Source organism: Pipistrellus kuhlii, unplaced genomic scaffold (genome assembly GCF_014108245.1).
Source record: "Pipistrellus kuhlii isolate mPipKuh1 unplaced genomic scaffold, mPipKuh1.p scaffold_m20_p_4, whole genome shotgun sequence".
Lineage (NCBI taxonomy): Eukaryota > Metazoa > Chordata > Mammalia > Chiroptera > Vespertilionidae > Pipistrellus > Pipistrellus kuhlii.
In genome coordinates this window covers 35,655,643-35,680,440 of record NW_023425540.1, presented here as the reverse complement: position 1 = coordinate 35,680,440, position 24,798 = coordinate 35,655,643, and the positions used below count along the sequence as shown (strand labels likewise).

The window sequence follows — 24,798 nt, the reverse complement described above, 5'->3', positions numbered from 1 at the left end:
AAGAGGATGCTCAATCAACTTAGCCATTCCAACTAGGTTACATGCTGAATGTTTCCCTTTCTTTCCTTCTTTATTCATTTCATTTCATCCTTCCCTTGGCTGTAGTATTATTTCTTGGAAGCCTTCCCCTGATTAGGTTACTTCCTTTTATTATAGGCTTTCTCAACACCTTTCTTAACTATGGCTTGTTATATTTGAAGTTTTACATTTTGTGTGTGATTATTTGGTCACTGTGATCTCTGCAAAGTTAAGGATCATAGCAATTCATCCTCACCATTGTATTCTCGGCTCCTTGAATAGTGCTTGGTAAATCATAGGTGTTCATAAATATGTCATTGGTTAGTTATTTACATAGATAAGTAAATGAATGGTTTAGATCATGATTGTTCAGTAGAAATATAATGTGAGTCACAACTGCAGGGATGGAAGTAGGAAAACAGAATCAGACAGCCTTAGGGGATTATTGCAGATAATTCAAGTGAAAGATGATAGTGGCTTGGACCAGAGTAGTAATGGTAGAGATTATGAGAAATGATTGGATTCCAGATTCATTTTGAAGATAGAGCTGACAAGATTTGCAGATTTGCTGATGGATTCCTTATAGGTTGTGAAAAATGAGGAGTCAGATGATTTCGAGTCTAAGCAGTTGGTAGTTACCATTTTTCGAAAGTTCAAAAGCCTGCAAGAGGAGAAGTTTGGGGAGGGAGGCATATCAGATCAGTTTTAGATAGATTGAGATGCATCATAGGCATTTAAGAAAAATATTAGAGAAGGTAAATGAGTGAAAGTCTGATGAAGAAGGCCTTTTGATTTTTCAACTATTTATGGCACCTACCCCATCCAATCTTTTCTATAATTGACAAAATGGTGATTTTTCAACTTTACAAACTCCTTCCACATTTATGTCAGCACTTTTGTACCAAAAATATTACATATGATTTATAGAAAAATATAGTATAGGCAAACAAATTAAGGCAATTAGTTCTAACCATACAATTTAAAGATAGTCACTTTAATCTTTCTTTCATACACTAACTTTATTAAAATTGTATAATCCATGGAGTATGTATTCTGTTCAACTTTTTTTTTTTTTTGGTAGTTATTAGACCTTATGATTTTTTAAACAAACTTCTATGAACTTATCTGAAATATATACCATTATAATCAGGATATTGGAGTAAACAATTAAATATCAGGAAAACTCAGAAATTTTAAGAAATAATCTAAAGAATTTTAAAGAATATGCTAGGGTGAATTTTGGTAGTACCACAGTTCGGTTGAGTGGGATGTAGTATCATGGAATTACAACTGAATAGAAAATGTAATTATACTATATTTTTTCTAAAGAACTATTGCTGTAATTCTGTATACACTCCCTGCCCTCTTTTTAGCCCCATTTGCACCTATTGAGTATTAATAAATTTGAGACACAACAAAATGGATGAGTCTCAAAATGGTTATACTGAATAAAAACAGTGGATCATAAAGGAATATGTACTATCTGGTTTATTTACATAGATTTATTAAAAAGGCAGACAATATAATAGTGAATGAAAGCAGATCCTTGGGCTACTTACAACAGTAAACTGATTTAATTTTTGCTTTGTTCTTCAGATAGTATATATGCTTCCCTTCTTCCAAGAAGCTTTCTTAATGACTCAACTCTATTCCTAAGATTTCTGAATATTTGGCATTCAGTTAAATTTATAGTCATTATACTTATGGGTATTAAATGTCTTTTATATATTTCTGTGTTGCTAATTATTGAACAAGGTATGCACTGGTTTTTTCCCTTTTGCATCATTTTAACACACACTACCTCCTACCTACCATCCATCCGTCCATCCATCCATCTATCCATCCATCCATCCAAACTAGAGGCCTGGTGCACAAAATTGGAGCACTGGCGGGGATGGGAGTCCTTCAGCCCAGCCTGCACCCTCTTGAAGTCCAGGACCCCTCACTCTGTACCACCCACCTCACTGCTCGGCTCGATGCTCCTTAGTGCTGCAGTGGAGGTGGGAGAGGCCCCCGCCACCACCGCTGCACTCACCAGCTGTGAGCCCAGCTTCTGGCTGAACAGTTTTCCCCCTGTGGAAGTGCACTGACCACCAGGAGGCAACTTCTGTGTTGAGCGACTGCCCCCTGAGGGTCAATGTACATCATAGCAACCAGAAGTCCCGCTGTTTGGTCAATTTGCATATTAGGCTTTTATTATATAGGACCTATCCTATATGATAAAGATGTATTGATAATATGTAAATGGCTGTTACACCATGAATCTTAATGACTGACCGATTAACAACCACATCATGGATCAATAGGAGGGTGAGGCAGCAAGTTACAAGCAGGAGGTGGAGAGCTAAAGGAGGGGGCAGAGGGAGTTACATGAGGGTGGGGCAGTGGGCAGAGAGCTACAGGAGCGGGGAGGGCAGCAAGCTATGAGGGGGGATCTACAGGAGGGCAGGGCAGCATATGGAGAGCTACTGGAGGGTGGAAGTGAGCTACTGGAACACAGATTCCTACGCAGAGCTACTAGTATTTATAAAAGACTGAGTGACCAGATGACCAGCAAAGTAAATTTTCTTCAGCAAATAAATTTTCTGTTACATTGATGATTCTTTGTACTCTATCCAGTAGAAAAAGTCATGGCATATGCCATATGATTCTGTAATATCGTAATTCATTTATTGGGTAAAAAAATGAGATATTAATTTTATACATTCTTAAGAATAACATAAAACACTAAACCAAATAGTTGACATTTTTACTAATTTCACTAATGTTTATGTTTTGATACAGGCAGTTTCCACTATCTAACATAAGTCTGATGTATTATTCATTTTATCTTTGCTTTTCCTTGAAAGCTCTTCTGACTGTTAATATCAAAAACATATAAAAGCCTAGAAGTTAATTTGAGATACTTAGGAGGAAATGTTAACTATTTTCTGATAAAATGTAAAAATACCTTGTTTATAACATTTATTGAAATCAAATTCTTCATGATGAGAATTTACTGTTGGATAATGGAGGCAGGAAAAATGTAATAAATGTCTTTACTACGACTTATTTTGGACCTTTTTCTTAAGTAAAAAAATATCTTTTTTATTGATTTCAGAGAGAGATAGAAACATGAATGAAAATGTTTGATCGGCTGTCTCCTGCACACCCCCTAATAGGGATTGAGCCTGCAACGTGGCATGTGCGCTGACCAGGAATCAAACTGCGACCTCCTAGTTCATGGGTTGACATTTAGCCACTGAGCAACCCCAACTGGTCTATTTTGAATCTTTTTTAATTGTGCTTTTAGTAATGTTTCCATTAATTTAGCTAACTAAAAGCATTTGATGAAAAACACTCTTTTTTTTAAATAAATTTATAGTTTGTAGGAATGGTGAATGACATGTAGTTTTGGTAACTATATAACCTTGTTGTACTCTTCATCTGAGGAATCTTCAAAAAATTATGTGAGCCCTGGCCAGATTTGCTTAGTGGTTAGAGCGTCAGCCTGTGGACTGTAGGGTCTTAGGTACTATACAAGGGTCTATACCTCAGTTGCAGGTTCTATTCCTGGGCGCTTATGGGCAACCAATCAATGTGTCACTTGCGATATTTTTCTCTTTCTCTCTCTCCCCCTCCTCCCTTCTACTCTCTGAAAATTAATGGAAAAAATATACTCAGGTGAGGATTTAAAAAACAAAAACAAAAACAAAACAAAAAAAGTTACTTGAATGGAAAACAAAAGTAACAAGAGTGTGCCACCAGCCAGAATGGGTTATGTTTATGTTTTTTGCTGTAGAGTGTGATACTTCTAAGAATATAATTAGTTTTGTTTTTCATTTTCTACTTTTTTCTCTATAGCCCCATGATTTTGATGAATGTCGATTTGATATTAGTGTAAATGATAGCGTTTGGTATCTTCGTGCTCAAGATCCAGATCACAGACAACAGTGGATAGATGCCATCGAACAGCACAAGGTAGGGTTTCCAGTTTTACTTGTACCATCTTGAGGTAAATATGTGTGTTACTGAAAAGTTGTACATTGTTTGGGTGGTAAAAATTAAAGCAGTACAGAAATAAATTTGTGAAATACTTTTATTTCTAAGGTACTTTCTGAGATAAATATTTTTTAAACTATATTTTTATTGATTTTTTTATAGAGAGGAAGGGAGAGAGATAGAGAGCTAGAAATGTCAATGAGAGAGAAACACCGACCAGCTACCTCTTGCACACTCCCTACCGGGGATGTGCCCACAACCAACATACATGCCTCTGACCGGAATCAAACCTGGGACCTTTCAGTCCGCAGACCAATGCTCTACCACTGAGCCAAACCGGTTTCGGCTGTGATAAATATTTTTAATTGTTAACAAAATATGCTCTTCTTAGTAAAAGAAATCTTGATTTTTCCAATTTAGGATTTGCTTTATAAAAAATGCCATTTATATGATCTGGATAAAAGAACTTTTGAAATAACGTTGGATTGTAAAATCCTAAAATTTTTAAATTTCAGTGTTAGGCTCATCGTAACCATTTGGGTAAATTCTCAGTGTAAACATTTGCAAATCATTTTTTTGGTTAAGTATGAAAATATCTGGTAATAAACCTTTAGGACTTCTTTTTTATATAAATATATAAGCCACATTCTTGTCATTTACAGCTAGTCTTTGACTCTGCTTTGATATTAATAAATCTGCATTATTAGTTAATTCAGTATACCATGGTAAAGCAAGGAATAAGGAAAATTATAAATTTACCATGCCACTCCTGAATAATTTCAAGGGAACTTTGCACATACTTGCCTATACTTGTTCATTTGGTTTTTACAGAGTTGTAGTTGAAATGCCTGTTTTGGTTGAGAGATACAAAATACATACACACACAAAGCAAGAAAAACCAGTCTGACCTGGGATACTACAGGCACCTTCTTCTTGATATTGATCATATATTAGCTTTTATTGTTTGATTATTGATTCTGAATTTTTCCTAGCCTAAAGAAAACTGGCTGTGATGTCCATCTTTTAATCTCTGATTTAGCTTTAGTATTATATTGGTTTTTGAAGTTTTGTGGTCTTGGCTGGTGTAGCTCAAATGGTTGAAGCGTCATCCTGTGCACCAAAGGGTCACAGGTTCAATTCCCGGTCAGGGCACATACCCAGGTTGCAGGTTTGATCTCCAATCAGAACGAGTACAGGAGACAACTCTCTCACATCAGTGTTTCTCTTTCTAAAGTAAAAATAATAAAAAATAAATAAATACTTTGTGAATCTTCATTATCTTTATTAATTTAGAAAAGAGTCTAAAAATGGGAACAGTTTTCTGTTTTTAAAAGAGAGATGAAAAATAAAAAATATAATAATAAAAAGAGATGAGAATTACAGATTCTCAGTGCTTTGGCGTCAGGCCTACCTGGAATCAGACTCTGCAGCCTCTGCCAAATATAACATATGTGACCCTTGGTATGATAATTCATTTTTTAGTGTGTGTAAGGAATACATGGGATAATATATATATAAAGTTAATTACTCCACAGTGGCTGATATATCTTCCCATTCATGACATAGAGGAAAAAAAGAATGGGCTTTGGAGCTACAACTAAATTACACCATGTTGTTTCTGAAAGAAGAGATCTGCGTTCAGTGAGAGTTGCTAAATGTGCACATAAGGAGAGTGGCCTAGTTTGTGAGTTTAATCAGGGCCAGCCCGCTTAATGATTAAACATGTTATTAAGTAGAACTAATTTTTATTTTTTTTAACTGGGGTGAATGTTAAAGACTTGGTTGTTTTAGATTACATGGCTATATGTTTTTTCTCTTTAGTTAAGCACACTTTATTTTTCTTAGCATGCTTGTTTTTCTTAGCATGCTTCCAGTTTGTATTTTCTTTTTTAATGAAGACATATACATGAAGCATATATTTCTTCCATATTATTGATTTCTTTGTGTCTTTGAACAACAGATAGATACAATCTTTGGCTCTCTTTCAGAGCACTGCGACTTAAGCTGAGGTAACAGATTTTTTGGTGAATTGTAGTTCTTAGAAAAGAGAGTCAGCAGCAAGTTCCAGATACATTGTAAACATTTTCTTTCAAATTTCTAAAGATAGTTTATTCATAGGCAAGAAAGAAGGAATCATTGTTAATTGATATTCTTAATACTTAATTATTTAATTTTAATGTAAAATATGTGATATGTGCCAACTAAGCAATTTATCAGTAAAAGTTTAAATTGCATGTGAATTGTAAAAATAAATTGAGTTATTAAACTAATACATGGAAGAAGAAAATTTAAATGCTATCACCAAACGTAATCATATATTTTTCTTTTAGGAATAAGTGGTAGTGAGATGTTTTCTAATTCATTCTTCATTATCACTAACGAACATTGAATGTGGAATCTAAATTTATTAATTTTTAAACATGAATTGCTGTATCGCTATTCAAAATTAATGTCAAATTGTTTAGGCATGATGGTGATGATGATAGGAGCTCTATTGTTTGTACTTCATGTGCTTTATTTTCTTCCTACTATCTCTATGTTTAAAAATAATTTCTATAATTTTACCTTGTATAGGCTATAGTATATCATCTGATTTCTACTACCATATATATACAAGACACATATGAACTCATCTTTCTGCCCATGTATTGTCAAAAAGAGCATTCCATTTTATTAATTGGTGTTTGAATACTGGATTCTGAGGTCTGACAAATATGGGATTGAATTCTGGCACTATTATGTAATAGCTGTGTGACACTGGTAAGTTACTTAAAGAAGGAAAGATGACAGTACACTCTCCCTCCAAATATAAACAAACAAGCAAAATAACCCAGATATAATAAACCAAGAGTACTGTACTTTAAAATTAACCTGAATTTTCATCATTCAATTCATACTTACTTCCCCATGGTTCCATCTGTCCTTATGATGGGTAGACAAGACATTTGGAATAGTGGGTTTGTAGTTTTCTCTTCTAATATCATCAGATGGGTTTTCTTTTTTTTTTTTTTTTTTTTTAACTATTCCCTGTCAGGTTTAAGTAATTTGTAATATTTGGAAGAAGTTCAAGGTTTCTGGTTTTTTTCCTTCCAGGAGGCCCTTATGCTCATTATAATAACATCTATGTACTAGTCCACCCCTCTCTTTTTTTTCTCTCTCTCTCTCTCACCCCCTTCCTCCCTCTTCCCTCCCTCTCTCCCCCTCTTCCTCCCTCTCTCTCCTTCCCCTCCTCTCTTTTTCTCTCATACCCACACACACACACACACACACATTAGCAATTCTATCTTACAGGACCTTTTTAACAATAATGTAGTGATGATAATGATAGCTAACATTTTTGAGAATTGATGTATGCCAGATACGGTAATAAACAATGTATACATTATCTCATTTTAGTCTCACAAACTTAATGAGTTTAACATTATTATCCTATTTTTACGGATTAGGAAATTGAGACATAGGTTAAGTAACTTGTCCAAAGTCAAACTGCTAATTAGTGAAGGAGCCAGCATTCAGACCCAGGTCTATCTGACCTAAGAACCAGAGCTTTTGGCCAGCAGGCACTTCTGTCATCCTATAAGTATGTATTTATTTGAAATGTATTTTATTGACTTAAATCATGGGCTTTTTAAATTTCAATATTCTCATTTTTATATGTTCTTCATATCTCTTGTATTTATTTTAAACCATAAGCTTCTTAAAGTTTCAGTTGTACAACTTCTTTGTAGTAATCAGCAAAGCTTTGAGCACATAAAATTTCCTGTTGAAATAATTTTACAATATTGTAAAAACAGATTTTATGGGGGGAAATATGTGATTTTTGAAGTGTTTTTTTTTTTTCTTCTTTCTTTTAATCTTTATAGTTGGTATTAGAATAATTATTGACAAAAATGCAATGTAGAGTCCTATCTTTTTTGTGTAGCTTTGTTATTTTGTCCTCCTTGGTATTCATTCCATAGTTGCTTGTTCACCATAAGAAAAGTTTTAAAAGATGATTCTGTAATATAACTTTTCTCAGTATATTAGTAATTGCACAATTCAGTGGGACATTAGACAGTGGCCCCTGTGCAAGAAAGATATTTCTGAAGTCATTCTTAAATTTGAAGGATCTATTTCAGTTTAAAATATAGAAAAAGACATAGTATACCAAACCTGTAATTTTATTTTGAAATAGTGTGCTGGTTTTATTGTGTGGAGTCCATTCATATTCTACATTTCTCCTGGATTTAAGGCAGCACTAAATGAATGATTTTTAAGAGGTGGGGGTTTTTTTGTTTGTTTTTAAGTCTCTTGGCCATTGCCCATGTTGTCTTGAGGTCATTGAAATGGTGTTTGTGAAAATTATTTAAAAAGAAGAAGCGGAGATACAACCAAGATGGCAGCATACATGAACACCTGTACTTGCTACCTCTCACAACCACATCAAAACTCCAACTAAAAGACAAAACAAATATTATCTAGAACCACGGGAAACCTGGTTGAGTGGAAGTTCTACAACTAGAAGGAAAGAGAAAAGCACATTGAATCTGGTGGAAGTGCGGAGGTATGGAGGCACATGAACTAGGCTGGCAAATGGGTGCGCTGTTGTTTTTTACAATCAAGAGGGAGATACAAGCTCTCAATTACTCTGAACTCCAGGCAGGACTCTGGGGATCCAACTTATATCTCATATGGGGAGAAACTGGACTGTCTGGCATTGGGCAGGAACGCAAGGACAGTTTTCTCAGGTTCTTGCAGTGATCATTGTTCTTGCATGGGACTGTGGGACAGAGAGACCTGGGCACCTCTCCAGGGCAGGGTGACTGGCAACCATTGCTGTTTGCTCTGCCCTGGTGATTACCTGAGACCTCGCCCCACCCACTTTACAATCCCATCAAGCTGTGTGCAGCGGCTTTAGCATATGAATGGCCTGTCCCTCTTGCAACCTAAAACCCAACAAACTGCAGCTGGGTCAGTGTGCTCCAAAGTATCCAAAAGAAAGCATAAGGCTCTGTAGCAGTAGCCTGCATTGCTTCACAGCTGGGCCTCATCTGGGCACTTCCAAACCCCAAACAAAGAGGAGGAATCTGCAGATCTCTCTGTAGCTCCTGATTGGTGGCACCAGGCAGTGTCTGACTTCTCACCTCCTTGGAGATCCAAGAGCCAGTGTACCCAGTGGCCAGTCTGAAACCATACCAGATTACAACTCCTCACATTCATAAGTGACACAGTCAAGGGGCAGGCTCAGTGAGCACCAAAACCTCACTGAAGCAAGTCCTACCCCATAAGGATGTCTCCAGCATACCAGTTCTTCCAGCGTAGACACAGCTGGTCCTCACAGCCAATTGAACTGGAGGTCAATTCCTCCCAGTGATACCAACAATAAACAAGTACAACAATACTGTGCACAGAGTTCACAAAGGGGTGCACCAAGACTCTCCACCTCAGGTAATTAGGGAGGCTGAGCCACTGGGCCCTATAAGACACCTAGCATACAAAGCCATGCTATCAACACAGGGAAGCAGCCAAAATGCAGACAAAGAAACATGACACAAATGAAAGAAATTGAAGAAAGCAAACTATTGAATATAGAGTTCAAAACCATGATTGTAAGGTTTTTCAAGAATTTTCTAGAGAAGGCCGATACATTTAGCAAGACCCTTGAGGATATGAAAAAAGACCAATCAGAAATTAAGCATACACTGACTGAAATAAAGAATAATACAGAGAGATCCAACAGGAAACTAAAGGATCCCAAGAATAAATTCAAAGATTTGGAATACAAAGAAGCAAAAAAAACTAACTGGAAAAGAAAAAAAAAAATCCTAAAATATAAAGATAGTGTAAAGAGCCTCTGGGATAACTTCAAGCGTAACAACATCTGAATTATTGGGGGGGTACCAGAAGAAGAGAGAGAGCAAGATACTGAAAACCTATTTAAAGAAATAATGACAGAAAACTTCCCCTACCTGGTGAAAGAAATAGATTTACAAGTCCAAGAAGCGCAGAGAACCCCAAACAAAAGGAATCCAAACAGCACCACACCAAGACACATCATAATTAAAATGTCAAGGGCAGCCGAAACCGGTTTGGCTCAGCGGATAGAGCGTCGGCCTGCAGATTGAAAGGTCTCAGGTTCAGCCGAAGCCGGTTTGGCTCAGTGGTAGAGCATTGGTCTGCAGACTGAAAGGTCCCAGGTTTGATTCCAGTCAAGGGCATGTACATTGGCTGCAGGCACATCCTCGGTGTGGGGTGTGCAAGAGGCGGCTGGTCAGTGTTTCTCATCAACGTTTCTAACTCTCTCTCCCTCTCCTTTCCTCTCTGTAAAAAATCAAAAAAATATATTAAAAAAAAAAAAAAAAAAAAAAAAAAAGAAAGGTCCCAGGTTCAATTCTGGTCAAGGGCATGTACCTTGGTTGCAGGCACATCCCCAGAAGGGTGTGTGCAAGAGGCAGCTAATCGATGTCTCTCTCTCATCAATGTTTCTAACTCTCTATCCCTCTCTTTTTCCTCTCTGTAAAAAATCAATAAAATATATATTTTTAAAATAAAATAAAATGTCAAGGGCAAAAGTCAAAAAGTGAATCTTGAAAGTAGCAAGAGAAAAAGTTAGTTACCTACAGGGGAGTACCATATGACTTTCAGCTGATTTCTCAATAGAAACTATGCAGGCCAGAAGGGAGTGGCAAGAAATATTCAAAGTGAAAAATACCAAGAACTTACAACCAAGATTATTGTACCTAGCAAAGCTATCATTTCGAATTCAAGGACAGATAAAGAGCTTCACAGCTAAGAAAAAGCTAAAGGAGTCCATCACCACCAAACCAGTATAATATGAAATGCTGAAAGGTATTCTTTAAGAGGAAGAAGAAGAAGAAAAAGGTAAAATTTATGAACAACAAAATGACAACAAATACATATCAAGTGAATCTAAAAATCAAGTGAATAAAAAAATTTGAGGAACATAAACTGGTGAATATAATAGAATTAGTGGCATAGAAAGGGAGTGGACTGACAATTCTTGGGGGAAAGGGGGTATGAGAGGTGCGGGAAGAGATTGAACAAAAATCTTACAAACATGGATGAGGACAGGAAAAGGCATGGTGTGGGGTGGAAACCGGTGGAAGGGATTTATGGGGGAGATGGGAGAACAACTCTAATAAACTGAACATAAAGATTTATTAAATTAAAAAGAAAATAAGAAAAAGCTGTATGAATGTAAAGTTAAGATGGTTGTTCCTTTGACCCAATTAAGTGAAAATGTATTTCTGAATTGTCAAAGGACCTTGGTGAGTATTTTCTGTATAATTAGTTTGTCAAGGAAATGTTATAAGTCATCTATTGATACCATTTAAAAGAGTCAGGATTATGTCTAGAATGTTTTACAATTATAATACACTAGAGGCCTGGTGCACAAAATTCATGCGCAGGGAGGAGGGGCGGGTGTCCCTCAGCCTGTCCTGTACCCTCTCCAATCAGGAATTTCCAACTGCCGGTTTAGACATCCAGCTCACAATAGGCAACCGCTCGCCTACCAGCCTGCCTGGTTGCCTCCCAACTGCCTCCCTGCTGGCCTGGTCGTTTCCTAACTGACCAGAAGAAAGTCAGATGTCCAGAAGATGTCTGGTCACCTGGTCTAATTAGCATATTACCCTTTTATTAGTATAAATGTGATTTCACTACACCCAGTTTTTTCTTACCATAAAAGTAATTTACTTCTGTTGCTGGTGGATGCAACTCCCCTGTTTGGGGGAGCCAGGATCTTGGGACACTGCTAAAAGAAGCATTTTCAGAAGCCCCCATCAGGGATGGAATGTGGAAAGAGGCTTTATTGGCATTGAGTTAAATTTCTTAGGTTTCATAGTCCCCTGCCCCTTAAGCCAGAACTGGAAGAAGTGCATCTGGAAGCTCAGTCAAGTGAGAAATAAGGCTAGTGTCTAGAATTTTCATTTCATGTTGCAGCCGAGGGTGGATAAGCATTTGGGTCCATTAGTCCATCTCTGGAGCCCACCTCCTGGCACAAAGGAAGCACAGCCCCCCTGCAGCAGGAGTCCTAAGAGGGCTAGCATGTGAAAGCAAGGGCTCACTTCTTTATTTAGAAGTTTAAATATTCAAATTTTGTTCCAAGTAAAAGAAATTTAATATCATTTCAGCATTTGCACTATATTTGGGTGCTTAAGTTAGTTGAAGACATTTGAACATGAGATATTTGATATTAAATAATTAGGTATTTTTAGGTGTGATAGTGGTATTGTGGTTATTTTAAAATAGTTTCGTCATTTATTTTTTTTAACTTATAGTTATTGTTGAAAGTATTACACGTTCCCATCTAGCCTGCTCCCACCCCAGGCCTTCACCACACTGTTGTCTGTGTCCATGGGTTATTCATATGTACACATAAATTCTTTGCTTAATCTCTTCCCACCCACCTCCATCCGCTCTGAGATTCATCAGTCTGCTCCATGTTTCTATGTCTCTGGATGTATTTTGTAAATATTTAGGTTTTGTGCACTTGCAGTGGCCAGATACCTTTTCCAGGTGTGATTAATGCGCAGTTAGCCTCCTCTGTCACTCAGCTTTTACTGGGCATACCTCTAAACTGCCTTTGTCTAGTACCTTCCCCCATCAATCAGCGGGGAATAGACTTGGAGATTGTGAAATGCAGCTTTTTCCCAAAGCTGTATCAACGATGTGCCTATATACAGTCTTTTCTTTTACTCCTTTGCTGTTAAATAATAACCAGGTTATTACAAAAGTATCACTTCTACCACCACCCTCAGAAAAAAAAAACACAAACAAACAAAAAAACACTAGCAGAAAGGCTTTCTTGGCACTATCAAATGTAGGAATCATATTGAAAAAGTTAAGTTTTTTGGCTCTAACAGAGTTTGTGGTAATCATAACATTTCTTTATGTCATAAGGGAGCAACCTTATTAGATTCTGAAATTTTGGTGGTCATGGGCCACACAGACTTTCCCCACATTTTGGAAACTATCCATATATGATGAGTCATAGGAAAATGCACAATTAGGGAGAAAGAATCCAAATGGTAATTTTTACAGATGTTGATTGTATGTAGTGAGAAGTTGTTTTGTAATAACATTTGTGGATTTGTTCTTATCCTTTGTGAAGGCCCACTTAATTCATAAGTGAAGCTCCATTGACTACTTTCAGAAGAAAGGTTTATTCTCAACCTGAGAAGTTTAAGAATTTCTATCTGAAGAAATAATGTAGAAAACAATCTTCAAAAGTAACTTAGACATTTTACTTGAAATGGATGTGAAAAAAGCTTCTTACTTAAAGATTCTCATTGGTTGAGACATCTAAATGTACCTAGTACTCATTGTAAAGATCTTTTAAAAATTGTGTTGCTATTTGCCATAATGAAATCTCCAAGTGTGAGTCCTCCCCACCCCCATATTACCTTGGGATCAGCTTGATTTTGGTGCTTTTCCTCTAATTTTATTTTAGTTAACATCTTCATTTCTTTTTGTTGTTGTTGTTAAATTGGACATAACCTCATTAGAAAACTATTTTAAAACTAGAGGCCCAGTGCACGGAACTTGTGCATGGTGGGGGTTGTCCCTCAGCCCAGCTTGCACCCTCTCCAATCTGGGACCCCTTCAGGTATGTCCAACTGCCCACTGGGATCAGGCCTAAACAGGCATTTGGACATCCCTCTCACAATCCAGGACTGCTGGCTCCCAACTGCTCACCTGCCTGATTGCCCCTAACCGCTTTTGCCTGCCAACCTGATCACCTCCTAACTGCTCTCCTGCTGGCCCAATTGCCCCTAACTGCCCTCCCCTACCAGCCTGGTCACCCCTAACTGCCCTTCCCTGCAAGCCTGCCCCCCCCCAACTGCCCTCCCCTGCAGGCCTGATCCCCCCCCCCCCCAATTGCCCTCCCTTGCAGGCCTTGTCCTTCCCAACTGGCCTCTCCTGCTGGCCCAATCACCCCTAACTGCCCTCCCTTGCCAGCCTGGTCATCCCTAACTACCACCCTTGCTGGCCTGTTCCTCCCCACCCCCCAACAGCTCTGCCCTACAGGCCTGGTCACCCCTAACTGCCCTCTCCTGCAGGCCTGGATCCTCCCCCCCCCCCAACTGCCCTCCCCTATAAGCCTGGTCCCCCCCCAACTGCCCTCCCTTGCGAGCCTAGATCTCCTCCCCAACTGTCGTCCCTTGCTGGCTTGATCACCCACCACTGCCCTCCCCTGCTGGCCATCTTGTGTCCACATGGGAGCGTCCATCTTTGACCACATGGGGGTGGCCATCTTGTGTGTTGGAGTGATGGTCAATTTGCATATTACTCTTTTATTAGATAGGGTAACTAGGTGGCAAAATATACCTGTTACTTCTTAGCATTTTAAATGCCAAGGTCATGTAAAGCTGTTATCTCTGTCATTTTTAATCAACTATAGGAAAATTTTCTTAACAGATATTAGTTTCTTTCTGTACTGTTTGCTTTATAAATGATTAGCATATAAACTTAGCTTTGTATTTTTTAATCTAATTTCATTGTAAAGGCTTAAGACTGTAAATATAACTTTTTAAAGTACTATTTTTAGTGTATGTTTTTGTAAGTAATTTTATGAGATCAGTCGACTAGAAGCATTTTTCCATTTACCTATATGCACCATGCAGTGTTGACGGAGAGACGAAGATGGAATCAAACTTTACATTCTCCTTTACATTCAAGAGTTTTAGTTTTTGAGAGAAGTGCTGCAATCTAGTAGCTGCTAGAGTCATCAGGGCTGTCAGATAAGTTGAAGAAAAACCAAGGTACTTGGGATCAAAACTGAACTTTATTAACCAGCAAAGAAACTTCATTATGACTCTGCATGTTTTCCTCATTAAAATCAGCAATTTGCTTAGTTCCTTATAGTGGGAGTTAATGGTTAAATTGCTTGCAGTAATCAATACGTGGTTAACTTTTTTTTTTTTAAACACCTAAATGTAGTTAGTGTTACACTACCAGGATTTTTATAGTTGATGAATCAAAGGAAGAAAAGGTATCAACCCTCTTTCATATTCTTAGTATACTGAAATAAAAACAATTCACCTGTCAAGGGCCTTTAAAATAACTTTGTTAGTTTTTGTCACCTGCAATTTTTGAAATCTTAATTAACCTGAGTCAATATCTGCACTTTGTGCTTCCATAGTTACCTAAATAATTAAAAGTCTGTCATCTTGAGCCCTACCCCGTGTTGCTTTTAAGTGGTTAGAGTAGGGGTGTCGAACTCAATCAGAGAAGGGGCCAAAATCTAAAATCCAGCCTAAATCGCGGGCCGAATGGTTTACTGAACAGTCATAAACTGTCATTGTGATGGAAACGCAGCGGAGTGCAGTGATGACAGCACGGTGCGGGCCACATTGCAAGGCCTGGCGGGACGGACTTGGCCCGCGGGCCTTGTGTTTGACACATGTGGGTTAGAGCTTCAGTGGGAGCACCAAACGGTCCAGGATTCAGTTGCCAGCTAAGGGCATGTATCTGGGTTGTGGGTTTACTGGCACATTCTAGTCCAAAAACGTTTGGAAAGCAACCAATCCATGTGTGTCTCTCACATTGATGTTTCTCTCTCTCCTTCTCTTCCTCTTTTTCTCTCTCCTTCACTCCCTTGTACTCTTTTCAGAAAAGCAATGGAAAATTATCCTCAGATGAGGATTTAACAAAACAAAATGTATGTTATCTTGAAAAGAGGGAATAGATGTCAGTAATATATAGTTTTTAGCCAGGTTCTTTTATCTGAGGAAGGTGTTTATCTTTTACCACAATGGTAAAAGAGGAATCAGGACTTTACCTAGAACAGTAAAGAAAGAAGATAACTAAGGTAGCCAATAATGTTAACTATGTAGCCAGTTAAGATATAATTTGATAACATTTCTTGTCAAATCAATAAAAATAGTTCATAAAGCTTAATTTTTTAATTTTTGAAAAAAAGGCCAAAGACTTAAACTGGCAATTTATAAAAAAAATATAAAAGGTTATTTAAATGGGCCCAGCCAGTATGGGTCAGTGATTTGAGCATCAACTTATGAAGGTCACAGTTCAATTCCTAGTCAGGTCACATGCCTGGGTTATGATCCCCAGTGTGGGGGTGTGTGCAGGAGGCTACCTATCAGTAATTCTCGTCATCGATGTTTCTATTTTTCCCTCTCCCTTTCTTTCTGAAATCAATAAAAAATATTTAAAAATAATAAATGGGTAATAAACATATGAAAAGGTACTCTATTCCATTAGTCATATGAGAAACCCAAATTTTAACTGCAGTGAGTGAGGTATAACCATCTACCTCGCTTCTAACATAAAAAAGACAATACCAAGTGTTGATGAGGACGTGAAGCAACGTGTATAAATTGCATGTAAACACTTTAAAAAACAGTTTCACAATATCTACTAAAGCAAAACATAGTTGTCTTTTCAGATAAGGTAAATATTGAAAATTTGAAAAGATCCTATGGATATTGATGTCATGGGTCTATTCATTTTAATTAAGCTTGCTTTTTATGTTACAGGGAATATAGGCCAGCCCATGTTCCATTGATAAATAGGAATATTGCCAGGAACCAAGAAAATTTAGAATACCCTATGTGCACAGAAATCCCAAGTATAATTAACTCTGATCTTATTGTTAACAGAACTCAGTTACTCTCCATTCACCTGTGTAGCTTAGATTCATTCTATTTTTTTCTCTTTTTATAATACCTGTTATTCATAACCTGCTCTCCCATCTTCCTCTTAGTTTCTTCTTCCTTGGTTTGTCATAACCTTTTCCTATCTTTGGCTTCTTTTCAACTTCAACTCCTACTACCAATCTTTAATCTCTTGGCATTTCCAAAAGTAAATGCCTTCAAAACAATCTGATTGCCTTTTCACTTAAGGTTACTATTAATTGGCCACCCTTGGCCCATTTATGATTAATTAGAGGACTGATGCACAAAGTGCGTGTAGGAGAAGGCCTTCCTTCTTCCCCCAGCTGCTGGCACCAGCTTCCCTCCAACACCTAGGATCTATCTGAGCTTCTGTCTGCCCGCTGGCAGGGACTCAGGCTTCCCTCACAGTCCTGGCTTTGTCCATAAGGTCGTCCAGGAGGACGTCTGGTCTAATTAGCACATTACGCTTTTATTATTATAGATTGTATATTTACTTGGGTAGAGCCAGACTGGCGGTTGTACAAACAATGTTCTGTGGGTATATTATATAACTCAGTATAGTGTTTACCAAATTTGCAAGGTTTTATAATGCTTTACCACCTATTTGTTACTAGCAATTTAGGTAAATATTACAGATTTTTCAGCATATTTCTCTCGTCTTGGTCTGTAATTTGCTTGCAAAATATTTCTTTAGATAAGAGAGATCAAGTAAAAAAGGAAGTTTATAGAGTTGAATAACTTTTCCTGTAGTTACTACAGAAAATTTTAAAGAAAACGAAGTTATGCTACAAAAGCCATTTACACTAATAAAAGAGAAACATCCAAATTGACCATACCTCCACTACACTCAGAAGCCACACCCACAAACCAAGCAGGACCAAGTATGTAAATTAACCCAACCAAGATGGTTGCGCCACGGAGCAAGCAGGAGGTTTGTGCTTCCCAGCGATGGAGGAAACCAAGCTTCCTGCACATCCTGGCTGGCTCTGGCCTCCACTCAAGGCTAAAAAGTTTCAATTATAGAAGATAAATAAATCCCAACAGAAATGGCTACAGCCTCAGAGCGAGGAGGAGACTTGGATTTCCCCAGCAATGGAGGAAGCCAAGCTTACCACCCCCTGCCTGCCCTAGCCTCTGCTCAAGGCTACAAAGTTTTAATTATAAAAGATAAATACCAGATACCAGGGCCTCTGCTTGGGTCTCTGGGGGGCATGGCCGGCCTGCAAACCACCACAGGCCCCTTTCCCAGGCCACCCCACTCCCCAAGGGAACCCCACTCTGATCCAGGACACCCTTCAGGGCAAACCAGCTGGCCCCCACCTGTGCGCCAGGCCTCTATCCTATCCTATCTAATAAAAGAGTAATATGGAAATTGACCATCACTCCAACACACAAGATGGCTGCCCCATGTGGACACAAGATGGCCAGCAGGGGAGGAGTGTTAGGAGGGACCAGGCCTGCAAGGGAGGGCAGTTGGGGGCAATCAAGCCTGCAGGGGAGTGCAGTTAGGGGTGACCAGGCCGGCAGAGGAGGGAAGTTGGGAGCGACCTGGCCTGCAGGGGGGACCCAGGCCTGCAGAGGAGAGCAGTTGGAGGGGAGGCGGATCAGGCCTGCAGGGTAGGGCAGTTGGGGACAATCAAGCCTGCAGGGGCAGGGGTGACCAGGCTGGCAGAGGAGGGAAGTTGGGGGCCACTAGACCTGCAGGAAAGGGCAGTTGGAAGGGACCCAGGCCTGTAGGGGAGAGCAGTTGGGGGGGGACCAGGCCTGCAGGGGAAGGCAATTATGGGCAATTAGACTGGCAGGGGAGCAGTTAGGCATCAATCCCACTAGTTGGGGTTCAGTGGATCTGTGCCTGGCTGAGGCCACAGAGAGAGATCCAGATGGCAAGCTGATGCTTTATTTTATAGTCAGAGGTAAACAAGGTAGTGGTCACCATAGTTACAGTGTTCTTGTGAGTTTGACTTGTTTTGGCAGCACTTGCTACACCCCCATTGCCCATTAGCGTCATAAGGTCAAGCTTAACTATGCTAAGAGGGCTGTGCCCTCTAAATCTGGGACTTGTTTGTGGCTTTGCCAACAGGTCAGTCTGAGGCTTAACCCTATAGCCGCTCCCTACATTTTTAAAAAAAACAAAGAATATAAAACTCATTTTAATCAAGTAAACCTTTTTGCTAATAGCCTAAAAATATTTTGCTTATGTTGTCTTTATTGCCTGGTAAATATTCTAGGTTTATTTGAAATTGAGAAATGAAACACAGCATTGGATTAGGAATAATACAAATAGGTAGCAAAATAAATGAATGTCCTGCAGGTTAAAATGTTATCCTAGCTGAAAACAATTCTATCATTTTCCCATCACATCCATGTTCAAGATAGACCAGATATTGTCGTTGATGGGAATGCTCATATCACTGTTCATTTCCTAAACCCTTGTTCTTTTTAGTACCAACCCTTTGAATAGTAAACAAACAGTTATCATTTAAACCTCCTGGAAACCTTTCAGTGTAGGTGTCATTATCATTTTGCATTAAAAATAAATTAAGTAGCCGAAACCGGTTTGGCTCAGTGGATAAGAGCGTCAGCCTGTGGACTGAAAGGTCCCGAGTTCGATTCCAGTCAAGGGCATGTGCCTGGGTTGCGGGCACATCCCCGGTAGGGGGTGTGCGGGAGGCAGCTGATCAATGATTCTCTCCCATCTATGTTTCTAACTCTCTATCCCTCTTCTTTCCTCTCTGTGAAAAATCAATAAAATATATTTATTTATAAAAATAAATATATAAAGTGGATTATGAGAACATTGATCAGTGAGTGGCAATTATTATTTCAAAAGCAAAAACCTAATTTTTTAAAATATTCTTCTTTCTAGTTAATTTCAGCTATTCTCATGGATGCATGGTTGAATACTGAAAAATAAATGATCAGTCAACCCCCTTTAAAAAAAAATATTTTCTATATAGTTAAAACTAAAAGTTCTTAGGAAGTCTAAAACAATTCCTACAAATAGTTGTACTACCGTGTTTCCCCGAAAATAAGACATCCTCCGAAAATAAGACCTACTTACAGGTTTCCTTCTGAGTGAAATATAAGGCATCCCCTGAAAATAAGGCCCTCCCCTAGGCTAAACATGAGAGATTTGGTCCACTGATTCTGAAAGAAATGGAGTCACAAAAAATTCACCAGGAAATTCAGGAATTGGATTGTTCTGATGATGTTCCAGAAGATGATGACATGATTGTCATTGAATAAATGAGTAAATTCTTGATACTGTAGGATTCACAGTTTGTCTGGTTTGTGTTGATAACTACTGTACTACCGTACCGTATACAAGTAATAAATTTCCTTTATTTTTATTTAACAATAAATGTGTACCGTATTCTTCTTCTTGGAAAAATAAGACATCCCCTGAAAATAAGACCTACCGCATCTTTGGGAGCAAAAATTAATATAAGACACTGTCTTATTTTCGGGGAAGCAGAGTAGTTAGATTTTATTGCTCCCCCAATGTGGTTTTTAAAAGTAATATTTGCTCATAAGGAAAAAGAAATAAAAAACTATCTTTTTTTTAAATCTTCACCTAAGGATATTTTTTCATGATTTCTCTAAAGTGTGGAAGAGAAGGAGGGAGGGAAGAGAGAGAAATCTTGATGTGAGAGAGACACATCAACTGGTTGCCTCTGGTAAGCGCCCCGACCAATGGTGGGGAACCTATAGCCGAGGTTCCCTTGACCAGCAATTGAACCTGTGACCCTTTGGTCTGCAAGCCAGTACTCAACCACTGAACAAAACTGGCCAGGACATAAAACTATCTTTAATTTATAACTAAGACAATTACTCTTCATTTTGCAGTATTTCCTCCTTATTCTTTATACATTTTACCCTCAAAACATTTGTGGAAATAAATGGTTTATATTCTGTTTATTTTCCCAATCTAACATTGTTTTTTTTATAACACAGCTTTGTTAATATTTTATTGTGCTGTGATTTTGGTGCTCATTTGCTTATTATTAGACCTTTATAATTTACCTTTTTTGCATTTATTGCCTTCCTACATAAAGCATTTTTCAGCAGTATTGTTGCACCCTTATAAGAGACTAGAGGCCCAATGCATGAAATTCGTGCAAGAGTAAGCTTTCCTTCCCCGGCTGCTGGCACCGGCTTCCCTCACAGCCCCGCCTTCATCTGGAAGGTCTTTTGGAAGAACGTCTGGTCTAATTAGCATATCATGCTTTTATTATTATAGATTCTCAGAAATAGAATTGCTAGGTTTAAGAATATGAGCACTTTTAAATATATATTGCCAAATTGCTTTTCAAAAAGATTATATACTGCCCTAACCAGTTTTGCTCAGTGGTTGGAGTGTAGTCCTGCCCACTGAAGGGTCTCAGGTTAGATTGTGGTCAAGGACACATACCTCGTTTGCAGGCTTGATCCCTGGTCCCTTGGTCCAGTGCATTCTATATGTTTCTCTCACATTGGTGTTTCTATCTCTGTCCTCTCCCTTCCACCTTCTCTAAAAGAAAGCAATTAAAAAATATATATATCAGGTGAGGATTAAAAAAAGAAAAAGATTGTGCTAATATAATTTCATCTGCAAGAATGTGTAGATCTTCATTTCACTACCACGTTACTAGTATTATTAATTTTTTAACCCTTTCCAAGTTAGATGAAAAATGTATTCTGTGACTTTAAATTTTTTTAGAAGTGATATGTTATTGCTGTAAAAAATTTAAATAAAAAATATAGACAATGCTGAAATTTAAAGAATAGAAAATGAATATATAAAACATCCATTTAAAGTTACTGAACTCTTTCAAAGCAAAACAAAAAAGATCTCCCTTATCTTTTAGTATTTGTTTTGTAAAGGTAGGGTGGAAAAATTGTTTAACAGATTTCCTTTAAACAGCCTTATTTGATTTAACTTGTTATTTCTCACCTTCCTTTTAAGGCTCCCTCAAAAGGAGGAAAGATTGAGGAAATAAGACTGAATTTCAGAGTGTTAAATTTAGTTGTTTTTGTATCACAGATTGGGTTATTAAACAGCTTTTGGTACAGAGTAAGGGCTTGGTAGTTTACTAAGTTCTCCCTGTAGATAAAAGGATATACATGTTGTATTTGGGCTGTTTTTTTGTTTTGTTTTGTTTTGTTTTTGTTTTTGTTTTAGTACTTCCAATAGTGATAGACAATGTCTTACTTTCCTCTGCATTCTTTTAATAGGTAACAAGGGTGTGTGATAAGGCCATGCTTAACCCTTTCAGCCTCACCTCACTCGAACACTTTGCTTATTTAGATTTGTCTGTAAGTGAAAATTCTTCTCGTGCTCTCATAGAAGAAAGTGGAAGAGGAATAATCAAGATCTATAAATAACCTTATATCATGATATTTTTTTTTAAATCATGGTATCAGAATGACTAGGGTCTGAAAAGGAAAAAGAAGAAATTTCCTAGAACTAGTTCTGAGCAAATGTTCTGTTTTTCAGTATGATTTGAAAAAAGTATCTTGAGGTTAAGCAGCTATTGTACTCGAAGTTTAATTGTATTGCCGTTGGGCTTTTTTATGCAGAGTATGATAAAATCCTCTTTAACACCATTTTCTTAAATATATTTTTTAATTTATTTGATTCATGAGACTGCAATTTCTGGAAATCATTGTATATTGAACCTCTCCTCATCTGATACATTATAAATGTTGGTTTTATGAGTGAATTGTATTATATCTTTCCATCTAGCTCACTAAAGAACTACCTTTGGCCTCCATGTAAAATGTATACATTTTTAGCCTAAGTTTCATGTGTTAGAAACTTAGGCTAAAAATGTATACATGAGTTTAGAATGGAAAACTATAGTACCATACTACCCATATTACTTTAAAAATAAAATTGAGCCCAGGATTTGTAATGATTAACTTGTCTTATTGTCTAGTGGTTACAGTGATACTAAAGCCTATCTTAAAATTATCCTGTGGTTTTTTTTTTTTTTAATTTTAGAGGCTACTGCTTCTCTAGGGAGATCCCATACATATTTGAATGGCTAAATAGATGAAATTTTTAATATTTCCAAGTATGAAATTATTGTGCCAAATTTTATCTCAAATATTCTGTTGACCTAGACAAGAATAAAATTGTTGCCATTACAACTTATGATATTTTAAATTACAACTCTATTGATTAAATTATTCTCCTGATTATAGTTTCTTGCTTCTCATGTGGTTTGCTTTAAAATAATAATATTGAAGGTAGCAAGCTTATTTGGTTTTATAACAGGTTTCAGAATTTCAGTTTCTGGAAAATGCTCCTTAGTGCTTATATTAACATTTAATCTTAATATTTTCTCTCTTTCCATAATTAAAATGGAAAAAAATTTCAATATTTTTTTGAGTGGGCCATTAATAACATAATTTTGACACCCTGAGGAAGTTACTTAATTACTGTTACTGTCTCTACTTTTTTGTTGTATTTCTTATTGGAGAATGTTGCTAAGGAAAAGAATAAGGTTTTCAAAAGCCAGTTCCATTAAAAATTATAAGCCAACATTCTTACTGTAATTTATACCACTGCTTTGGTATATGGGTATGCTATTGAACAGACTGTGCAGAATGATTATATATAAGTTTATCTTCCACATGATTAAATCAAATGATAAGATTTAGCTGTGACTTTGAGTTTTTTGAAATCGTTCTTAGGACATTCTGGTATTTTATTAAATTCATAACTTTGAACTACATGATTTAAATTATCATGCTTTTCATTTTTTCCCAAAAGTCTAGATGTAGAGGGTACAATACATGTAAAGGAATTAGTCTAAAGGTTACTCTTATACTTTGACCAAGAGTAACCTTTATATCAGCTTTCCAAGTAGTATACTGCTATTTGGAAAATGCTACTGACCCCCTCTAGTGGCCAAAAGATTGTGCTTTTTTGGTCTTATTACTGTAGTATTTAAAAGTAAACCTTGTTCTATATTAAGATATATTCAGTACATTTCTTATTGAACTAAAATGATATTAAATATTTTTGCCAAACCTGTTCAGGAATATTGCTTACTAACTCACAAATTTGGGAAAGAAAGTTTTTGCACAGCAATTCATTTAAGGGAACTTAAAGCAAATATTGAAAGGGAAAAATATTCCTACAATAACTGTACTTAAATTTCTCATTATTAATTTTAGATAGAATTTGGTGTTTTCAAAATACTATATTAGTGATTAGGGGTTATAAGTAAACTCATGCCCTCACACCTGCCTTGGCCTGGCACTGCCCACTCACCTGCTCTACCATCCTCTGCAGTCTTGCTCTCATCAGGCCCATCAGGGCTTGCAGCGCCTCTCCTGCCACCCACTGCCAAGGTTGTTGTCGATGCCCACCATGTTCTGCGCCGCCCCGTGGTGGTCAGAGCACATCATGGCGAGACGTTGAACTCCCACCTGAGAGGACAATTTGCATATTCAGCTTTTATTATAGAGGATTATTACAGTGCTATGTCTAATATCCTGGAGTTCAATTATTTTTTATAACAGACTGATAAAGTTGAGAGTTTTGTGTGTGACATGGACTGTTGAGGTGGCTACAAAAATGAAAAAGTTATAGTCTTCCTGTGGACTGAAGGGTCCCTGGTTCGATTCTGGTTAAGGACATTTTCCTTGGTTGTAGGCACACCCCCAGTAGGGGGTGTGCAAGGGGCAGCTGATCGATGTTTCTCTCTCATCGATGTTTCTAACTCTCTATCCCTCTCTGTAAAAAAAGTTAAACATCTATCTCACACAGTTACAATTTTTTTTCTTGTGATGATTAAGTAATTTATATTTAATTTTTTTTCATGTAGTTTACTTTCTTTTTTAGACTGAATCTGGTTATGGATCTGAATCCAGCTTGCGTCGACATGGTTCAATGGTATCACTGGTGTCTGGAGCAAGTGGCTATTCTGCAACATCCACCTCTTCATTCAAGGTTTGTGGTTGTGAATGCATTAAGTTAAGGCCTGATAAATTGAATTTAGTCCTGCATGTTGTGAACAGAACTTATTTAATAGTTTTTTCAAAAGAACTTCTCTACAATCTAATTTATTTTAAGTTCAGAATAATTTGTTAAGGATTAACATTTATGACTCATACTAATAGGAAATGAACACATCCAAGATTTTTTCATTTATTAATAGATAAGACGTAAAAA

General features: G+C 37.4%; 1 protein-coding gene and 1 long non-coding RNA gene across 6 annotated transcripts in view; both read left to right on the top strand.

Annotated features, from left to right (window-relative positions):
* CERT1 (ceramide transporter 1) overlaps positions 1-24,798 on the top strand; it is an 88,238-nt gene that overhangs the window by 10,890 nt on the left and 52,550 nt on the right. For all 5 annotated transcript variants that reach the window (XM_036410516.2, XM_036410514.2, XM_036410512.2 and 2 more), the window contains exons 4-5: positions 3,862-3,978; positions 24,469-24,576. In XM_036410516.2, coding sequence (XP_036266409.1) covers positions 3,862-3,978; positions 24,469-24,576 — 225 coding nt within the window. The remainder of the gene's footprint in view (positions 1-3,861; positions 3,979-24,468; positions 24,577-24,798) is intronic.
* LOC123651203 lies at positions 5,269-6,819 on the top strand. Its single transcript, XR_006739744.1, has 2 exons — positions 5,269-6,008; positions 6,574-6,819. It is a non-coding gene; the product is annotated as an uncharacterized LOC123651203 (long non-coding RNA).